Source organism: Poecile atricapillus, chromosome 29, assembly GCF_030490865.1.
Source record: "Poecile atricapillus isolate bPoeAtr1 chromosome 29, bPoeAtr1.hap1, whole genome shotgun sequence".
Taxonomy (NCBI): Eukaryota; Metazoa; Chordata; class Aves; order Passeriformes; family Paridae; genus Poecile; species Poecile atricapillus.
The window spans coordinates 2,442,803-2,461,536 of record NC_081277.1 but is presented as its reverse complement, the minus strand read 5'-3'; the positions used below and the strand labels follow the sequence as shown (position 1 = coordinate 2,461,536).

The window sequence follows — 18,734 nt, the reverse complement described above, 5'->3', positions numbered from 1 at the left end:
GACTTTTTTCTTCCCCCAAATGAGCAGATCCCAACTTTCCCCCAAATGAGCAGATCCCAACTTTCCTCACCAATGGGGAAGTTCAGGCTCTCGAAATTCTGTAAATCAGGAAAAAATTCCCTAAAACTTGGATTCACTGCCTGTCAATTCTCTGGGATATCCCAACAGCAATGCTACAACAAACGTGGAACAGATTTTTGAACTCCTGCCCTTGCTTAGAGTTGAATTCTGGCAAAAAAAAATTTAATTTTCTTACTCTTAACGCCTTTGTTTTGTTTTTTGGGGTTTTGTTTGTTTGTTTTTTGGTGTTTTTTTGTTTTTTGGGTTTTTTTTTTTTTGAAAACAGAGCAGGAATAAGGAATAAATAAACCACCTCATTCCTGAACAAGAAACCTTTCCCATTCCCAACTTTTCCAAGCCGGTGCCAATCCATAAAGGAAGAGCCCCATGGCACTGCCTGCTCTGCATGCATTTAATAGCACAGCCATGCTCATCTTTACAGCCTTTTTTGGGTTTTTTTTTTGATTATTCCTCCTGATCCAAAGATTCTGGTTGGAAAACTTCAGTCCCAGTGGCTTCCTGCTGCCTCTGCTTCCAGCCCAAGGCGTGGGACACGAGTCTCCTGGCCACGGCCGTGTCCGTCTGTGGCCTCTCTTTTCCCAGATGGAGAAGTTCTAGGGAAAAACAGGAAGAATTTATCCAGCTGGGCCTTGGTCAGGGAGAAATTTGTGGTTAAATCGTAAAAATTGGCTTTTTTTTTTTGCTGTTTTATTTGTTTATCAAAATCAAATCTTTCTGTCTCTGTGAATAAATTGTTGGAGTTTTTTTTTTTTCCAGGAAGTTGGAATTCCACGTTTTGCGGTGGAATTGTTTGGTCACCATAAAGTTTCAGGTCTTTTCTGCTGTGTGGAAAATTGTTGCCCATCCTCTTCCAGGAATTATTCCTGTAAAAACTCCCAACATCCCATCCCTGTGGGAAACCCAGGCAATTTATCCATTTATCCATAAAGCTTGATCCCAAATTGAAACTCCTCAAAACCAGCTGCTGAAATCCTTGGAAAACAGCAAGGAAAAAAAAAAAATAAAAACTCTGCATTTTAAATTATATTTAAGTATTTCAGATAACTTGGGAATCCCCTTGGTCAGTGCCTTCCATTTTTTTGGATTGCTGCAATTCCATCTACAAGGGATAAATTAATAATGAACAGTAATTTGGATTTGGGGGGGTTCTGCTTGTTTTTACAGAAGTTTCATTCATTAAAAAAAAATTATTTAAAAAGAGACACTGTCAGCTAATTAAAATCCAAATTTGTATTTGGAAAAAAAATAGATTGAAACTGGATACCAACAGAATTTGTTTAATTCTTATATTTAATTCTTACTTTTAATTTAACCAGATTCAGAAGAGGGAATAAATGAAAAAAACAGATGAAGGGGAGATGCAAATAAAGCGAATTTTTGGATGTTTCCTTTAAATCCAGCAGTGCTGCAAACTGGGGAATTTGTGACAGTGTCCCTTGAAAGGGTTAAAATTGGAATTGATTCTGACTGCAGCGAGCTGGAAAATCCCAGGAATTGTTGGTTCAGGGTCTCTGCTGCTGCTGAGGTTCGTGGCTTTGCTTTCCTGTGGCAACTGGACCTGATCACTCTGATTGAAAGGCAACGAAATCAATCAATCAATCAATCATTGGTAATCAATCAATCAACTGCTGTTCATGGCTCAGCTTCATCATTTCTCCTTCCTGAATAAAATTATGCCAACCACGAGATTGGGTTTGTCTCCTTTGGATGGTGCAGGGGAGAGGGAAGAGAAAATTCCTGGGAAATTCCAAAAAAATCCCTATTCCAGCATGGCCCTTCCTTCCAACTCCCCAAATGAGCAGCATATTACACCCAAAAAAAAATAAAAATTTAAAAAAAAATTTCAATCTGAATTCCAGCAAAATTCCACAGCCGAGAGATCCATCAAAAACCCAAGAAAGCAGAAAAATATGAATTATGAATTTGGATATGAATTTGTCATCTGTGCCCGTCAGGACTGGGAAAGCAAAGGAATTTTAGGGAATTTGGCCTTACTTGGTCTCTGCAGGGCCTTGATCTTGGATTGTTTGGTGGCGTGGATCAGGGGCCGGATCTTCAGGCAGGGATAACGGCGGCCCAGGGCTTGGGATGCTGCAAGGAACAGGAAAAGCTGGGATTAATCCCCCAAAAAAATCAAATTGTGGTGCAAGAACACTCAGTAATTCCAGTGTTTGCTCAAAAGTTGGATTAAAGCATCTGAAGTCATGCTGGGGCACCTCAGGAAGAATCCCTAAAAATAGAAAAAATTGTTCTTTTAAAAGAGTCTTGGCACTTTTAGAGGAAATCCCAAAAAACAGAGCAGAAGCTGTTGGGATACAGGAGGATGGAAACCCCTCCAGGGCTGGCTCTGAGCTGAATTTAGGGTGTTTATTCCTCCAAAAAAATGAGTTTGCCCAGAGTTTTGGTGCCATCCCACTCCCAATGTCCCTGGGAGGTGACTGGATGCTTGTAGGAATTTTTTTTCTGGTTATAAAAGCCAAAAAAATGGGGAAAAACAAGTGGAAAAAACAGTTTATTATCATTATTTGAAATGTCTAAGAGTGCATCCAGGTGCATCCAAGGCAATTAAATTAAAAACAAAAAAAAATTAATTAAAAAATTTAGAAGTTTTCCCATCCTGGAAATTTCAGCTTCCCAAAACCTTTCCAAGATGGAAAGGAACAGGAAAAAAAAAAAATGGGACAAGCCAAACAAAATCCCTCTGCAAACTCAGTTCTGAGCATTGAGAAGGGGCTGGGAGCTCTGGGATGCCTCAATCCCACCCCAAATACCTGTGGAGAAGCTGGAAAAGATTCCCAGGGCGTGGGTATCATCCACCCACTGGATTTTGAAGCCGCTCTCACTGCAAGAAACAAGAATAATTTGAATTAATGTCAAGAAAAATGAAGCCGCAGTAAAACCCAGCAGCCCCAGGAAAAGTTTTCAGTGTTTTATGGGGACAGCTGGTGTTTCCCAAAGCATTATTCCCATTTTAAATGGGGGGAAAGGGCAGGAAAAGAAGGGAAAAAGGACATTAATTGTGCCCTTTTCAATGCCACAATGTGAAATTACCCCTAAATTCTCCTTTTCCTCCCAAACCCAACCTCAAGTTTCAGGGATTGGCTTCCAGCAAATATTGTCATTTTTGAAGTGTTTCCCAGGCAGAACAATAAAAAACAAGGGATTTATGAAGTGGTTTTGGGGTGAAAAATCTCATAAAGGGTCAGTGGAAAATGGGAATTTGGCAGCAGGAATTCAAAGCTTTCGTGCAGCACAAGAATTCTGATCCACTGGTCCGCTGGATCCATCCTTTTCCAGCTCTGCTTCACTCCCAGAGAATGGGAAAATAAATGTGAGGAAGCATCCCCAGTACAGGAAGAATTATTTAAAATACAGTTTTAAGGAATGATTTAAAGAGAATTTTAAAACAGGATTTATTTGGTTTAATTTAAGGGACTTGTAGAGGAAATTTTTGTATCTAATCCAGGAATTATCCTGAGAGATGGGGAGGAAAACAGGGGAAGAACTCAGACCTGGACTCAGCTCTGCTCTCACCAAAGAATTATTTAAAATATTGTTTTAAATAATAGTATAATTTAAAAATGTAATTATTTGGTTTAATGGAAGAGATCTGTAGAGGGAATTTACAAATTTAATCCAGGAATTATCCCAGGAGAGGAGGATGGGGAGGGAGGGAGGGAGGGAGGGAGGGAGGGAGGGAGGGAGGGAGGGAGGGAGGGAGGGAGGGAGGGAGGGAGGGAGGGAGGGAGGGAGGGAGGGAGGGAGGGAGGGAGGGAGGGAGGGAGGGAGGGAGGGAGGGAGGGAGGGAGGGAGGGAGGGAGGGAGGGAGGGAGGGAGGGAGGGAGGGAGGGAGGGAGGGAGGGAGGGAGGGAGGGAGGGAGGGAGGGAAGGAAGGAACTCAGAACTGGACTCAGCTCTGCCTCACAGATGAATTATTTTAAATATAGTTTTAAATAATAATTTAAATATAATTTTAAAATGTCATTATTTGGTTTAATTGAAGAGATCTGTACAGGGAATTTCCATATCTAATCCAGGAATTATCCTGGATAAACAGGGAAAGGTGCCTTTTACAGGAGTGAGAGGAACTCAAGAGCTGGGCCCAGCCCTGCCCTCACTGGCCTTGGTTCTGCTCCTGCCTCCAATCCAACCTCATTCCCTGGATTTCCCAGTTTTATCCCCAGGATTGAGCCCTTTTCCTTGGAAACTCTGATGGTTTCACTCAGGAACCACAAAAACATCTACAAAGCACCTGGGTGAAGCCAGGCCGGGCCTGGCTGTGGATACCAGGGGTTTAAAGCCAGGCTTTAAACCAGGCCTAAACTGCAGGAACAGCCCCTCTGAGGCACACCAGGAGGGGAAGGAGAAACTTAAATCCCAAATTTTGTTGCCAATCCCAGGCTGACTCTGCTCCCTGGCCTGCTGAGGCTCCCGGGGCGTCACTCACTGGAAATCGGAGAATATTCCCATCAGATCCTCGGTTCTCAGGGATGAGGGGAAGTCGTAGATCTCGGTGACGTGGCCCAAGTCCCCCTCGCAGACCTGGGCCTCTCCGTAGCCACAATAATCCACGCTGATCCTCTCGATGCTGATGTCCTTCACCGTCAAATTCCCAACAATCTGGGCAAGATCCAAAGCAGGAATTAAAAATTAAAGCGACGAAGCCAGGGTTGAGTTTCACCCCCTCAGAGCCCAATCCTCACCTCGGCCACTCCAACCCCGCTCTGCACCACCCAGGATGTGCAATCTCCTCCCAGGCACCAATTCCTTCCCTTCTTTTCCCGATTTTTCCTCCAATCACCTCTGCCAGGAGCTCTGCTGTGCAGTCGTCCTCGAGGCCGCTCTGCCTCGTCCCCTCTGTGTCCCCTGCAGCCAAATCCAGGCCCTTCCACAGCGCCTCGGCCACATCCGAGCGCTCCTTGTCCTCCTCCTCCTCCTCCTCCATCCTGCCTCGGATCCGCGCCAGAGCGCCGGCATCGCTGCCACGGAGCGGCTCGGGAGCAGCCGGAGCTTCACCTGGGCCTCCCACAACGTTCTGGAACGCTGGAAGTTCTGGAACATTCTGGAGAGGTTTCTGCTCCCCCAGGGCAGTGCCAGGGCTCTCCAGCGTGGAAAAGCTCCGGCCTCCCTCCTTGGTGTTCCTGGAATCCCGGTCTCCAGCGGGGGATTCCTTCCTGCCGCTCTCCAGGCTCTGGATCTCCAGCAGCGGGGACTCTGCCACAGCCAGCTCTGTCTGGCTGCCACCGTGGTTTTCCAAAGGGAACGAGCCTTTCCCATGCTCTGACCCTCCGGAATCGCAGCTCTGAGGGTTCTCCTCTTGGAATTCGCTGCCTTCTGGAATGACTGCGTTGGCACGGCCTGGCTCTCCCTCTTCGGGTGGGCGTTTGTTGTGTCCAGAAGACGGGGAATGGGAACAGTCTTTATCCTGACATTCCTGCTCGCAGGAATCCTTGCTATTCCCTAGGGATGCCTCCTCTTCCTCACACAGAGGATGCTCGGCGCCACCTTTTTCTGGAACGTTCTCCTCCTCAGGCTCCTGCTGCTTCCCGGGGCTGCCTCCATCCTTGCCCGCCTCCTGCCGAGCATCCCCAACAGAATTTTTGGGGCAGTTTTCACCTCCTGGAGCGGCGTCCCCATCCTGCTCCGCCCCGGGGCTCTCCCGCTCCCTCCAATTCGCCTTTTTCCGGCTCCCTTTGGGCACGTACAGGGCTTTGTCTGGCTTCCTCCTGGGCGGCCTGGTGATCCTGCCTGAGCCCACGGCAGCGCGGGAATTGTCACCGTGGGTGTCCCCAGGGTGGCGTGGCCGGGCACCACGACCCCCCCGGCCCCAGGGCTGCGCCGGCCGCTGCAGCCGAGGGTTGGCCCCGGGTTTTTGGTCGCTCGTGGTCTCATTGGGGAGCCTGGGAAGGAGGGGATGAGGAGAGGTGAGCGGAGGAAGCCCAGGGATGGGGGGTGGAAAAGGAGGAGAAGCATCAAATTCCCAAAGGGAATTTGTTCTGTAGGGTCTGGGAGGTGCCGTCGGTATTGGAGACCTTAAATGGGAAGCGGTGACTTTGTGCTTGATGCAAGGGCTGGGAGAGCTGGGAATGTTCACCTGGAGAAGGGAAAGCTCCAGGGGGAGAGCTCAGAGCCCCTGGCAGAGCCAAAAGGGGCTCCAGGAGAGCTGGAGAGGGGCTGGGGACAAGGGATAGAGGGACAGGACACAGGGAATGGCTCCCACTGCCAGAGGGCAGAGATGGATGGGATATTGGGAAGGAATTCCTGGCTGGGATTGGAATTCCCAGAGCAGCTGGAAGTGCCCAAGGCCCAGCTGGACAGGGCCTGGAACAGCATGGGACAGTGGAAGGTGTCCCCAGAAGGTGACAAAGGGTGGCACTGGGAGTTTTGGGTCCCTCCCAAACCATTCCAGGATTCCATGGCCGTTGTCAGCCCCAAGGCAGGGGAGCACAGCTCACCTGACAGCCGAGTGACAAATGACTGTCCTCCTCCTCCAGCCCTCTCCCACCGAGAAGCTGCTCAACAATTCCATGTTTTCCACGGTGCGATGGATCAGGTACCTGAGGCGGCTGGGCAGGGGCGGGAACAGGAGCACCCTGAAAGGAGACACGGCTCAGGGCATCAGAAATGTGCAGGAAGGGATGGGAATGCTGGAAAAATCAAACAACTTCATCCCCAAGTCATTCCCAGCACGGGATTTAAATCAGAAAAAACAACCGAGCAGGATTTGATGGTATTGAAGAGCACAAATCCCTTCCCAGATTTGCAGCCAGACACATTTTACACATAAAACAGAGCAAGGGGAGGCTGGGAATGCCTGACCCCAAGGCCTGGACTCGCATTCCTGCTGTATCCATATGAGAAAGGCTGGGAAGCACCAGCAGAAAGCTGCTACTGATCCCCTTCCTCCAGTCCCACTCCAGAAAGCAGGAATAACCCAAGACTGGATAAACAAACCCCACGTTCAGTGTCACTGCTGTCATTTGTCCCTGAGTGTTTGACAACTGCACAGGGAATTCCTTTGCCAAATGTTTTGTAATAAAATAAAAAAGCACTGAAACAAATACTGATGGTCACAGCGAGCTGGCAGGGAGCTGAGCTCAGCACTGCCCTTGCTCCTGCCCAGCACCCCAGGGTCAGCTCCTGGGCTGGGAGCAGATCCAGGTGGAACCAGGCTGAGCAGTAAAAGCCACAAAACTCTGCCTGAAGGTGTGGCCAGAGGAGGGGATTCCACACCGAGCCCAGCACAGGGAGCTCCCCAGGCAGACCCCAAATGCTGCTGCTTTCACCCCAGGAAAACAAAGCAAAGCCTGAGCTGCAGTCCCAGCGTGTCTCTGCAGCTCCCAGGGGCTCCCCCCAGGCCAGGACCCACCGCTGGTGCTGCCCCTGCAGCAGGAACTGCTCCAGCTCCTCCACGATCCTGCCCACGAACTCATCCTCGCTGGGCGACAGGAAAACACCGTCCATGGAGAGCAGCAGGGAGCCTGGAGGGACACAGGGACACTCCTGGGGACAGGGACACTCCTGGGGGACAGGGGCACTCCTGGGGGGGACAGGGACACACGTGGGGGGGACAGGGACACATTTGGGGGGGACAGGGACACTCCGGGGGGGGGACAGGGACACACGTGGGGGGGACAGGGACACACGTGGGGGGGACAGGGACACATGTGGGGGGGACAGGGACACTCCTGGGGGACAGGGACACACGTGGGGGACAGGGACACATTTGGAGGGGACAGGGGCACACATGGGGGGGACAGGGGCACACATGGGGGGGACAGGGGCACACGTGGTGGGGACAGGGACACATTTGGGGGGGACAGGGACATACGTGGGGGACAGGGACACACGTGGGGACAGGGACACATTTGGAGGGGACAGGGGCACACGTGGTGGGGACAGGGACACATTTGGGGGGCACAGGGACACTCCGGGGGGGACAGGGACATACGTGGGGACAGGGACATACGTGGGGGACAGGGGCACACGTGGTGGGGACAGGGACACATTTGGGGGGGACAGGGACACTCCGGGGGGGGGACAGGGACACACGCGGGACAGCCGCAAACCCCCGCCCATGGATGCCCAGCGCCCCCTACAAATCTCACCCGCTCCCCCGTGCTGGCCCCGTGTGCACCTCGTTATCCCCCATCCCAAAATCCCCCATTCCCAGCCATCCCCAAATCTCCCTGTCCTGCCCATTCCCAGCATCTCTGCACCCCTCTATCCCCCTTCTCTGGGTACCCCCATCCCGATCTCTGCATCCTCTCTCTTCCCGCTGCCCCCCCAGCGCCACGTGCCGCCTCCAGTCCCCATCATCATTATCATCACTGCCCGCACCCCTGAGGCCCACATCGCCCCCATCCCCGGCCCCACCGCGCCCCCGCTCCCGCACCCCGGGGTCCCCCCCGGCTCCGGCCGCCCCGTCCGGGGTCCCCCCGCGTCCTCACCGCCAGGCCCGGCCGAGCAGCGGATGCCGGTGCGGCGCCTGCGCCCGGTGCCGGCTCCTCCTCCTCGATCCCGGCTCCTCCTCCTCGATCCCGGCTCCTCCTCCTCGATCCCGGCTCCTCCTCCTCGATCCCGGCCCCTCCTCCTCGATCCTGGCTCGTCCCGCCCGGCCCCGGCTCCTCCCGCTCTGTCCTGGATCGTCCCGCCCCGTTCCAGCTCTGCCTTCCTGATCCGGAGCTTTTCCGTCCCCCTCCCGGCTCGTCCCGCTCGCTCTGAGCTCCTCTCCCCCTGTCCTGGCTTTTCTCCCCCATCCCGGTTCTGTCCCGCTCCATCCCTGTTCTTCCTGCTCCATCCCGGTTCTTCCCGCTCCATCCCGGTTCTGTCCCGCTCCATCCCGGTTCTTCCTGCTCCATCCCGGTTCTGTCCCGCTCCATCCCGGTTCTTCCCGCTCCATCCCGGTTCTTCCCGCTCCATCCCGGTTCTGTCCCGCTCCATCCCGGTTCTTCCCGCTCCATCCCGATTCTTCCCGCTCGATCCCGGTTCTGTCCCGCTCTATCCCGGTTCTTCCTGCTCGATCCCGGTTCTGTCCCGCTCCATCCCTGTTCTGTCCCGCTCCATCGCTGTTCTTCCTGCTCGATCCCTGTTCTTCCCGCTCCATCCCAGTTCTGTCCCGCTCCATCCCGGTTCTGTCCCGCTCGATCCCGGTTCTGTCCCGCTCCATCCCGGTTCTGTCCCGCTCCATCCCTGTTCTTCCCGCTCCATCCCGGTTCTTCCCGCACCATCCCTGTTCTGTCCCGCTCCATCCCGGTTCTGTCCCGCTCCATCCCGGTTCTGTCCCGCTCCATCCCTGTTCTTCCCGCTCGATCTCGGTTCTTCCCGCACCATCCCGGTTCTGTCCCGCTCCATCCCGGTTCTTCCCGCTCCATCCCGGTTCTGTCCCGCTCCATCCCGGTTCTGTCCCGCTCCATCCCTGTTCTTCCCGCTCCATCCCGGTTCTGTCCCGCTCCATCCCGGTTCTGTCCCGCTCCATCCCTGTTCTTCCCGCTCCATCCCAGTTCTGTCCCGCTCCATCCCTGTTCTTCCCGCTCCATCCCGGTTCTGTCCCGCTCCATCCCGGTTCTCGCTCCCTGTCCCAGCTCCATCCGAGCCGTCCCCACGCCGGTGCCGGCCGGAGCTCCTGTCCCTGCTCTCTCCCGACCCTGCCGGTCCTGCTCCACCGCCGGTCTCCCCGTTCAGCTCCAGAATCGCCGCTGAGATCGAGGCAGCCGGGGCTGATTTCACCCTGCCTGGAGCTGCTTCCCCGGAAAAGCATCCCGGCCTTGGCTTTCCCGGGAAACCATCCCCAGGGAAACCATTTCCCTGATGAGAGGAGCAGCTTTCCAGCCTGGAAGCAACCAGGCACCAGCCCCCAGCAGCCACATCCCATCTCCCTCCCCTGCGGTCATTTTCCCCTTTCTCTGTTTAAATCCATTCTTCCTAAAATTCCTGATTTTTTCTTGCTGAAAAATCGCTTTAAGGACAGCAGTCATTCCCTATCCCAGGCTGTCCCCTCGCAATTCCAGCTGGGAAATTCCACAATTCCACATCTGCACAAATCACCTGTGCAGGGTTAATTCCCACACTCTCCCAGCCTAACACATTAAAATCATGGAATCGTTTGGGTTAGGAGGAACCTCATTTTTTTTCCCCTCTAGCTGCTGAATTCCACGTGGATTTGATGCTTTTCCTCCTTTCCCTCTTTTGCAAATATCTCCTTACTCGGGTTCCTCTGCTCCTCACCCCAAAATCCCAGAACATGTCCCCAGGTCACCCCTGGCACCTCCAGAGCTCCAGGAAGTGACCTGGGGGTTTTTTTTTGAGATTACAGAGCAGGGTCAGGCACAAATCCTGCCCCAATCCCTCCTCTGGCATCACCCCCAGGCTGGAATAATTTCACTCACCTGAGTGTGGAATTTGGGATGGGAGAAGGAAGAAGAGGAGGAGGAAAAGGAGGAAGACGCTTCCTGGTGGAATTAAAATTCCTGTGCAGGAAAAAATGGGAAAAGGAGCCGCATTCTGCAGCCAGGAAAACAAGGAACAGTTTGGAGCTGTTTCCCAGTCTTCCCACAGGAATATCTGGGATTTATTTCTTCCCCAGCCAGGGCTGGGCTCTGCCACCACCTCGTCCCTTCTGCTGCCAGGCCCGGGGGGCTGGAGAGAGCTGCTGCAGGAAAATGCAACAATCACTAAATACATTCATTAAATTAAACAATTCAATTATGAAATACGGGTAATTATAGGACACAAAAAAGGGCCACTTCAGCCTCTTTGTTCAGGGGCACCACAGACACACCGAGCTGGCTGTTTTCCTCCAATCCCTTTCTAAACCATCCTGGATGAAGCCCCAGAATTTTGCCACAAGTACCAGGAAACTCTTCCAAAACAGTTTTGGGAAAAGTTGGGCACTCCAGTTCCCTCCTGCAGCCAAGGCAGCAGCTCCGAGCACCCCACAACACCCCGAGTTTAATTATAAACGTTAATTATAAACATTATGGCAGCATTCAGATTAAATCAGTCACTTGAGGGGTTCCAGGCGATCTCAGAACACTATTCCCTTCTGTAAATTAGGCTGCAAAACCCCAAGATTGTTTTGGATTGACCCCAAATCCTCCTGCCTGTCCCACAGGGGGGTGGTTGAGTCCTGTCAGTGCTTCCCTGGAAAAATCCCGGAGTCTGGGAGAGCTCCCACGCCGATCCTGCTGGAGCTGGGCTCTGTTTCATCATTAGCTCTGTAATTAGTGCTGGCTGATTTCTCCCTGTTCGCCGAGGAGGGGGAGACGCTTTCCTGCAGCACTGGAGAGCTGAGGATCCCCCTGAGGGATTCACAGGGATGAGCCAGGTTTGATCGAGCAGGGATGAAAATTCCTTCCCAAGGTCACCGCCAGGGCTGGAACGGAGCACCAGGAGCAGCTCCTGACCCCTCTGCTCACACAGAAACTTCCAGAAGTCAATTGGTGAGCGAGCAGAGGTTCATCGCTGAGAGCAGGCAGCTCCGGGGGCAGAAGGATCCATAATGAAATGGAGGAGGAAGGGAATTAGCGGGAGAATAAAGCAAAAAGGGAAGGAAGGGCCTCACAACAGGAGGATCTGGGGGTTCAGGGTGGTCTGGAGGAGCAGAAACCTGGACAATGCCCTCTGGAGGGCTCATTCCCAAAGGTTCCAAACATCCAGGGGCTAAAACACGGCTTTGACCCCTGCCTGGAGCCCTCAGCTGGGCGATCCCAGCTCCAGGAGGCTCCAAATCCATCCTGCAACAGCTCCAGACATGGAGCTGCTCCCAAACACAGCCCCAGGGCTCCAGGGAACTGCAGGACGAGTTCCTGAGCACAGGGAGAGCCCAGGGTGAGCCCAGGGGAGTTATCCTGGAACATCCATTGAGCTCCTGGGGACTGGAACAGACAGGGGTGAGCCCAGAAGAGTTATCCTGGCAAATCCAGCGCCTCCTTCCCACACAGTCCACTGGTTTTCCATGGCTGGAGGTGCCATACAGCCTAGCATCGCCCCACAGAGCTCCAGGCAGGATTGACCAGTTCTGCCAGCAGCCCCAGGCCAGTGACCAGTTGGATTTGGCCAGTGTCCAGTTGGATTTGGCCAGTGTCCAGTTGGATTTGGCCAGTGCCCATCCAGCAGCCTTGGGCTGGTGGGCACAGGACAAAGGCAGTGGCCAAAGCCGCCTCTCCCTGCAGCCACAGGGTTTTCACTTCCTGACCATGGAGGGGGCTCAGGAAACTGAACCATCTCTGCTCTCTCAGCTGAAGTAACTGGTAAAGTTGAATTCCAGCCCTTCCATTTCCATCTTTTGCAGAAAGTGAGGTTTTTTCTCCATGGATGAACTGGAGAAAGCAGCAACACAAATCCCTGCTGCCCACCCGGGCTGGGACTGAAATTCAGTTACAAAAACACGGCTGGAGACACCTGGAAAACCACTCTGGCTATTCCACACTCGGTGATGCAATCAGGGTGAAACTCCCTCATTATCCTCAGCTCCTCAGAGAACAGGAATGTCCCAGCTTCCCTCTCTGCTGGAGACCTTCCCACCACTCCTTTCTCACCCCAGGCTCAGTGGAAGGCGCTGTGGGAGGGCGGGGGAATCCTCCCCGGCCGGATGGGGCTTCTGCACTCAGGAAAGGGCTCCTGATGGGGAGAGGAACCCAGAGAAACCCTCTCCAAGGTCACCTCGTGGTTTTCCATCTGCGGCACAGCATGGGGCAGTAGCTGGGGGTGGCTGGGGGTCTCCAGAGCCCTGTGGCCGGCGGTATCATGATGGAAGGACACCAGCTCCTTGCTGAAGGTCACCACTTCCACGGCACTGCCGGGGCAGAGGTGGTCCCAGCCCAGCAGGGAGGCGAAAGCGCTGCGGAATTCTGCGTTGAAGGTGTAGATGATGGGGTTGAGGGCAGAGTTGGCCCAGCCCAGCCAGGTGAAGGTGCTGAGCACGGTCCTGCTGACGCATGGCAGCGCTCCCGGGCTGCCCGGCTCGGTGTTGCAGAAGGGCACCAGGCAGTTGAGCACAAAGAAGGGCAGCCAGCAGCACATGAAGACGCCCATAATGATGGAGAGGGTCTGGAGCACCTTGGTCTCCTTCTTGAGGGAGTTTTTCAGGGAGATTTCCTGAGGGCAGCTCCAGGCGTGTCCAGCCGGTCTCTCCAGGGAGGAGATCCCGCGGAGCTGGCGCCGGGCGATGAGGAAGAGGCGGCCGTAGGTGAGCAGCATGATGGCAACAGGGATGTAGAAACTGATGAGGGATGAGGAGATGGCGTAGGTCCTGCTGAGGCTGGAATCACAACTCCCCTCCTCCACAGAGCTGTTCAATCCCAGCTGCTCCCGGCTCGGGGGCTCCTTGTGCCACCGCAGCTGCACGGGGACCAAGGAGATGAGCAGGGACAGCAGCCAAGCCACCCCAATGGCGACCAAAGCCGCGCGCTGTGTCACCCTCCTCTGGTGGCAGAAGGGGTCGGCGATGGCCCAGTAGCGCTCGAGGCTGATGAGGCACAGGTGGAGGATGGAGGCCGTACAGCACATGATGTCAAAAGCCACCCAAAGGTCACAGAAAGCCCCGAAGGGCCAGGAGCCCAGCACGTCGGTGGCTGCTCTCCAGGGCATCACCAGCACGGCCAGCAGCAGATCAGACACGGCCAAGGAGAGCACAAACAGGTTGGTGACCTTAGAGCGCAGCTGTGGGAACCTCAGCACGGCCACGCACACCAGGGCATTCCCCAGCAGCGTGGAGAGGATGAGGAGGGCCAGGCAGGTGGCTGTCACCACACGCAGGGACAGCGGGGAGTGGCTCTGTTCTGCCCAGCTGGTTGCATTGAGCACGTCCTGCCCGGCTCTTCCTGCTGAGGGGTAAAACCCATCCATGGCTTCCCCGTTTATCCGGTCCTGCTGAGGTTTCTCATCTGCTCACCATCAGCATCCAGAGCGTGTTTTCCCGTTTTCCCTGCTCCCACAGCATCTCCGAAGCCCCAGCTGCAATCCAGTCCTGCTGTCAGCACGTCAAAAGTGCTGGAAGCTCTCAGTCCCTTCCAGGTCTCTGCTGACAGAGTGGATCTTCCCTCCGGCCTCCCACCGCTGCTCCCGGGAGCCAACACTCACCTCCAGGGGCTGGGCAGCCTTTGCTGAAATCTTCCTCCCTCTCCTCTCTCCTCTTCACCTGCTGCTGATCTTGTGCTTGCTGCGGAATTCCCAGATCCCTTCCCTGGCCAGGCTGGGATTCGCTGTCGGGAGCAAGAGGGGTCTGAGCTCCCTCTGCTCCTGCAGCTGCTCCCTGCTCCCAAACCCGGCTGCTCTTCCCTCTGGAGCCAAATCCCTCTGGATTTCACTCGGGTGGGATCTGGCTCTGCCCCTCGGAGCTGGGAGAACGTGTGGATCCACAGGGTGAGTCAGTGGGAATTAGTGAGAGGGTTGAAGGGGGGAAATAATCATTCCAGTCTGATTTGAGGGTCCTCAATACAAATGAGCACAGAAATTTATTGTGATTTCTGCATAAAAGACACTTGATTTCCCTGCCGAGGCGCTGAGTCACAGCTCAGAGATGACCCCAAACCAATCACTCCTCCCTGCCCTGAGCTGGTGCAAAACTGGCATTTACTGTCCACTGCAAAATTCCTTCTCCAGGGAAAAAAAAGGAAAAAAAAAACATCTAAAAATCCTGTACAAACCTGGAAGTTTTGTAATCTGAAACTTCTGCTGAGCTCGGGATCCCCGAGCCCGGATCTATTACCCCGAGCCCGGATCCATCACCCCGTGATTCCCGAGCTCGGATCCATCACCTCGGGATTCCCGAGCCCGGATCCATCACCTCGGGATTCCCGAGCTCGGATTCATCACCTCGGGATTCCCGAGCCCGGATCCATCACCCCGTGATTCCCGAGCCCGGATCCATCACCCCGTGATTCCCGAGCCCGGATCCATCACCTCGGGATTCCCGAGCTCGGATCCATCACCTCGGGATTCCCGAGCCCGGATCCATCACCCCGTGATTCCCGAGCTCGGATCCATCACCTCGGGATTCCCGAGCCCGGATCCATCACCTCGGGATTCCGGAGCCCGGTCCATCACCTCGGGATTCCCGAGCCCGGATTCATCACCTCGGGATTCCCGAGCTCGGATTCATCACCTCGGGATTCCCGAGCCCAGATCCATCACCCCGAGCCGGCTCTGCCGAGCCCGGGGAGAGCAGGACGTGTCCCGAGCCCTCCCCAACAAGGAGCCGATATTCCCTGGAAGACACAGCCCGGGCTCGCTCCTTGTCCCCGTGTCACAGCCTTTGCGCTGTTTAATTAATGAAGCCTCATTAGTGCCGCCGCCCGCAGCGCCGCTGTTCCAGGGAGCGAGGGTAGATGGCACCAGCGGCCGGCGCATGGAGCAGCGCCTGCCCTCGGGAATTCGGGATTCCAGCAGAGGAAAAGCACGGAGCTGGCTCAGGGCAAGGGCGGGCTGGAGAGCAGGGAAGGTTCTGGAATAAACACCGGGACAGCTCCCAGGGAATGGCACGGGCCGAGGCTGCCGGAGCTCCAGGAGTGTTGGACACCGTTCCCAGGGATGCCCAGGGTGGGATTTTGGGGCGTCTCCGTCCTTTCCCACTCAGGATATCCCTGGCAGAGCTCTCCCCTCCTCTGCCCTCTGCACCCCACGGGGAGTTTTCCTCCCAGTCCCTACTCCGGGCACAAAGATTTCCAGGATCTCAGGAACAGACAGCGGGATACTGGCACTGCTGTCCGAGTGAGCAGTGAGGGCAGGGAGCTGCGGCAGGAAAGGGTGGCACTGCTCTGTCACACACAGCAGTGGTGGCACTGATCTGTCACACACAGCAGTGGTGGCACTGATCTGTGGCACTGATCTGTCCCAGCCCAGCAGGGTGGCACTGCTCTGTCACACACATGGCAGTGGTGCACTGATCTGTGACACAGCAGTGGTGGCACTGATCTGTGGCACTGATCTGTGACACAGCAGTGGTGGCACTGATCTGTGGCACTGATCTGTGACACAGCAGTGGTGGCACTGATCTGTGGCACTGATCTGTCACACACAGCAGTGGGGGCACTGCTCTGTCCCAGCCCAGCAGGGTGGCACTGCTCTGTCACACACATGGCAGTGGTGGCACTGATCTGTGACACAGCAGTGGTGACACTGATCTGTGGCACTGCTCTGTCACACACAGCAGTGGTGACACTGATCTGTCCCAGCCCAACAGGGTGGCACTGCTCTGTCACACACATGGCAGTGGTGGCACTGCTCTGTCACACACAGCAGTGGTGGCACTGATCTGTGGCACTGATCTGTCCCAGCCCAGCAGGGTGGCACTGCTCTGTCACACACATGGCAGTGGTGGCACTGATCTGTCACACACAGCAGTGGTGGCACTGATCTGTGGCACTGATCTGTCACACACAGCAGTGGTGACACTGATCTGTCCCAGCCCAGCAGGGTGGCACTGCTCTGTCACACACATGGCAGTGGTGACACTGATCTGTGGCACTGCTCTGTCACACACAGCAGTGGTGACACTGATCTGTCCCAGCCCAGCAGGGTGGCACTGCTCTGTCACACACATGGCAGTGGTGGCACTGCTCTGTCACACACATGGCAGTGGTGCACTGATCTGTCACACAGCAGTGGTGGCACTGATCTGTGGCACTGCTCTGTCACACACAGCAGTGGGGGCACTGCTCTGTCACACACATGGCAGTGGTGCACTGATCTGTCACACAGCAGTGGTGGCACTGCTCTGTCACACACAGCAGTGGTGGCACTGATCTGTGGCACTGCTCTGTCACACACAGCAGTGGTGGCACTGATCTGTGGCACTGATCTGTCACACACAGCAGTGGGGGCACTGCTCTGTCCCAGCCCAGCAGGGTGGCAGTGACCTGTGACAGCCCAGAAGGGTGACACTGATCTGTCACACATGACAGTGGTGGCACGGCTCTGTCACACAGCAGGGCGACACTGATTTGTCACACACAGCAGTGGTGGCACTGCTCTGCCCAGCCCAGCAGGGTGGCACTGGATGTGTCACCTCAGTAAATGACAGCTGAGGGTGGCAGTGGCAGCTCATGGTGGCACATCCCAAACCAGGAAGTTCCCAGGAAATCCTTCTCTGGGATACAAATCAGCTCCTCCTCCCCAGGAGCTCCAAAATACAAAATTTTAGAGCTGTTAAAGACAGCAAAGACCTTCAAGACCACCAGGTCCAAGTGTGGCCTCAGCCCTGCCCAGGGCCACCCCCAAACTGTGTCCCCAAGTGCCACACCTGGAACCCCCCCAGGGATGGCAATTCCACCCTTCCAGCGCCTGACACTTTCCATGAAGGATTTTGTCCCAGTTTCCAACCTAAACCTCCCCTGGCACAACCTGAGGCCATAGGAAAGGAGCTCCCCTTTCTCTCCCTTCAGCTGCAGTGAGTTGGTGTGGGAAGATGGGATGGGATCCAATTTGCCCAATTTCTGAGCATTTTGGACCACTCCTGATGCAAAGCAAAGCCAGCAGCTCCCCCTGTGAGAGAACACATCTCCCACCCCTGAGGAAGCTGCATTATTTTATAATCAACAGTTCAGCAGCTATTTTTTTTTCCAGGCTTGAGTTAAGTACTATTTTAAACAGCTCTCTAGCATAACAAGATTCCAGTTTGGTGGCAATTTAGCTCAGTTTTTATATTTAATTTCCTCACCCAGCAAGAGGCTGCCCTTGATTTCCTTTCCCTGCTGTCTCACCAAAATATCCTGAAAATTCTCCATTCAGGCACCCTGATTACATCCCCCACTCTGCATCAAAGGCAGAAAATTACCAGCCACTCCAAATAAAGCAGCAGCTGCTCGGGATTAACTCCTCAGTGTCGCTTCCAGCACGGCAGATGCATCCCAGGATTACAGGAGAGTGCTCATTCCTGCAGGAATCCCGCTGGATTTCCAGGGAAAGAACAAGTTCTGGGATCAGGAGAGAAAGGAGGAGTCAGACTTGAAAAAATCCAGGTTGTAGGCGAGGCCTGAGCCCTGTAAAAAATCCGTGGGAGCTCTCCAGGGATCAGATCAAACCTCATCCAGATGAAACAGCATCAACAGCCCAGGAGTTCCAGGTTTAGCCATTGTGGTTTTAGAGGGGAATCTGGTTTTTTATACACCAGGCCACTCAATTTACATCAATTTTCTTTGGGCAGAGAGAAAACCAGTACCAGGCTCCCAGTCTGAGCTGCTTAATTACAATTAGAACAAGCTGGGTGAAAAAAATGTCCCAAAATCAGCTTTAGGAATTGTCTGGTACAATACCAAGTGGTTCCTTAGAGCTGATTTCCTTTTCTCTGTGGGCAAAGTGGTTTAGGCAAAGGGCTGTGACTGTGAGCCTTGAAAGTGCAGATTTGAGATGCAGAGTGATAAAAAAGGGGAAAGATAAGGAAAAGCAGGAATTATGTCCAAAATGACGCCAGGGAAGAAGGTGGTGCCACCCAAAAAGCAGCAGAGGCTGCTCAGGAAAAACAGACCAATTACTAAACGTGTTAATATTTAATAATAGGCTTTTTAAACCCAGCTTAAAGTCTGGTGGAGCAGTTGCTTAGTTTGGGTTTGGATAAAGCAGCCCAGGAGTATCCCTGCATTCCAGCACAGCTGGAACAGCAGCTGGAAGAGGGAAAAAGCACAGGAGGTTCCTCGGGTCCCTCCCCTCCCCTT

At 54.3% G+C, this 18,734-nt stretch overlaps 2 protein-coding genes across 4 annotated transcripts; both read right to left on the bottom strand.

Moving 5' to 3' along the window:
- Positions 1-285: 285 nt before the first annotated feature.
- Positions 286-8,916, bottom strand: R3HCC1 (R3H domain and coiled-coil containing 1). Of its 3 annotated transcripts, none has more exons than XM_058859347.1 (8): positions 8,532-8,916; positions 7,451-7,562; positions 6,537-6,674; positions 4,883-5,981; positions 4,529-4,701; positions 2,853-2,923; positions 2,077-2,172; positions 286-674 (listed from the first exon to the last, which is right to left on the bottom strand). In XM_058859347.1, exons 1-8 carry the CDS (start codon positions 8,899-8,901, stop codon positions 526-528), a joined length of 2,208 nt encoding a protein of 735 aa, XP_058715330.1. In that variant the 5' UTR covers positions 8,902-8,916; the 3' UTR covers positions 286-525. The 3 variants fall into 3 exon arrangements, with proteins under 3 accessions (XP_058715330.1, XP_058715332.1, XP_058715331.1); XM_058859349.1 differs by lacking the exon at positions 8,532-8,916 and adding an exon at positions 8,477-8,527; XM_058859348.1 differs by lacking the exons at positions 286-674; positions 2,077-2,172; positions 2,853-2,923 and having other exon boundaries at positions 4,541-4,701; positions 4,785-5,981.
- A 3,279-nt stretch (positions 8,917-12,195) lies between these two features.
- LOC131589715 (D(1) dopamine receptor-like) lies at positions 12,196-15,093 on the bottom strand. Its single transcript, XM_058859468.1, has 2 exons — positions 14,841-15,093; positions 12,196-14,762 (listed from the first exon to the last, which is right to left on the bottom strand). Exon 2 carries the CDS (start codon positions 13,927-13,929, stop codon positions 12,628-12,630), a length of 1,302 nt encoding a protein of 433 aa, XP_058715451.1. The 5' UTR covers positions 13,930-14,762; positions 14,841-15,093; the 3' UTR covers positions 12,196-12,627.
- Positions 15,094-18,734: the final 3,641 nt, after the last annotated feature.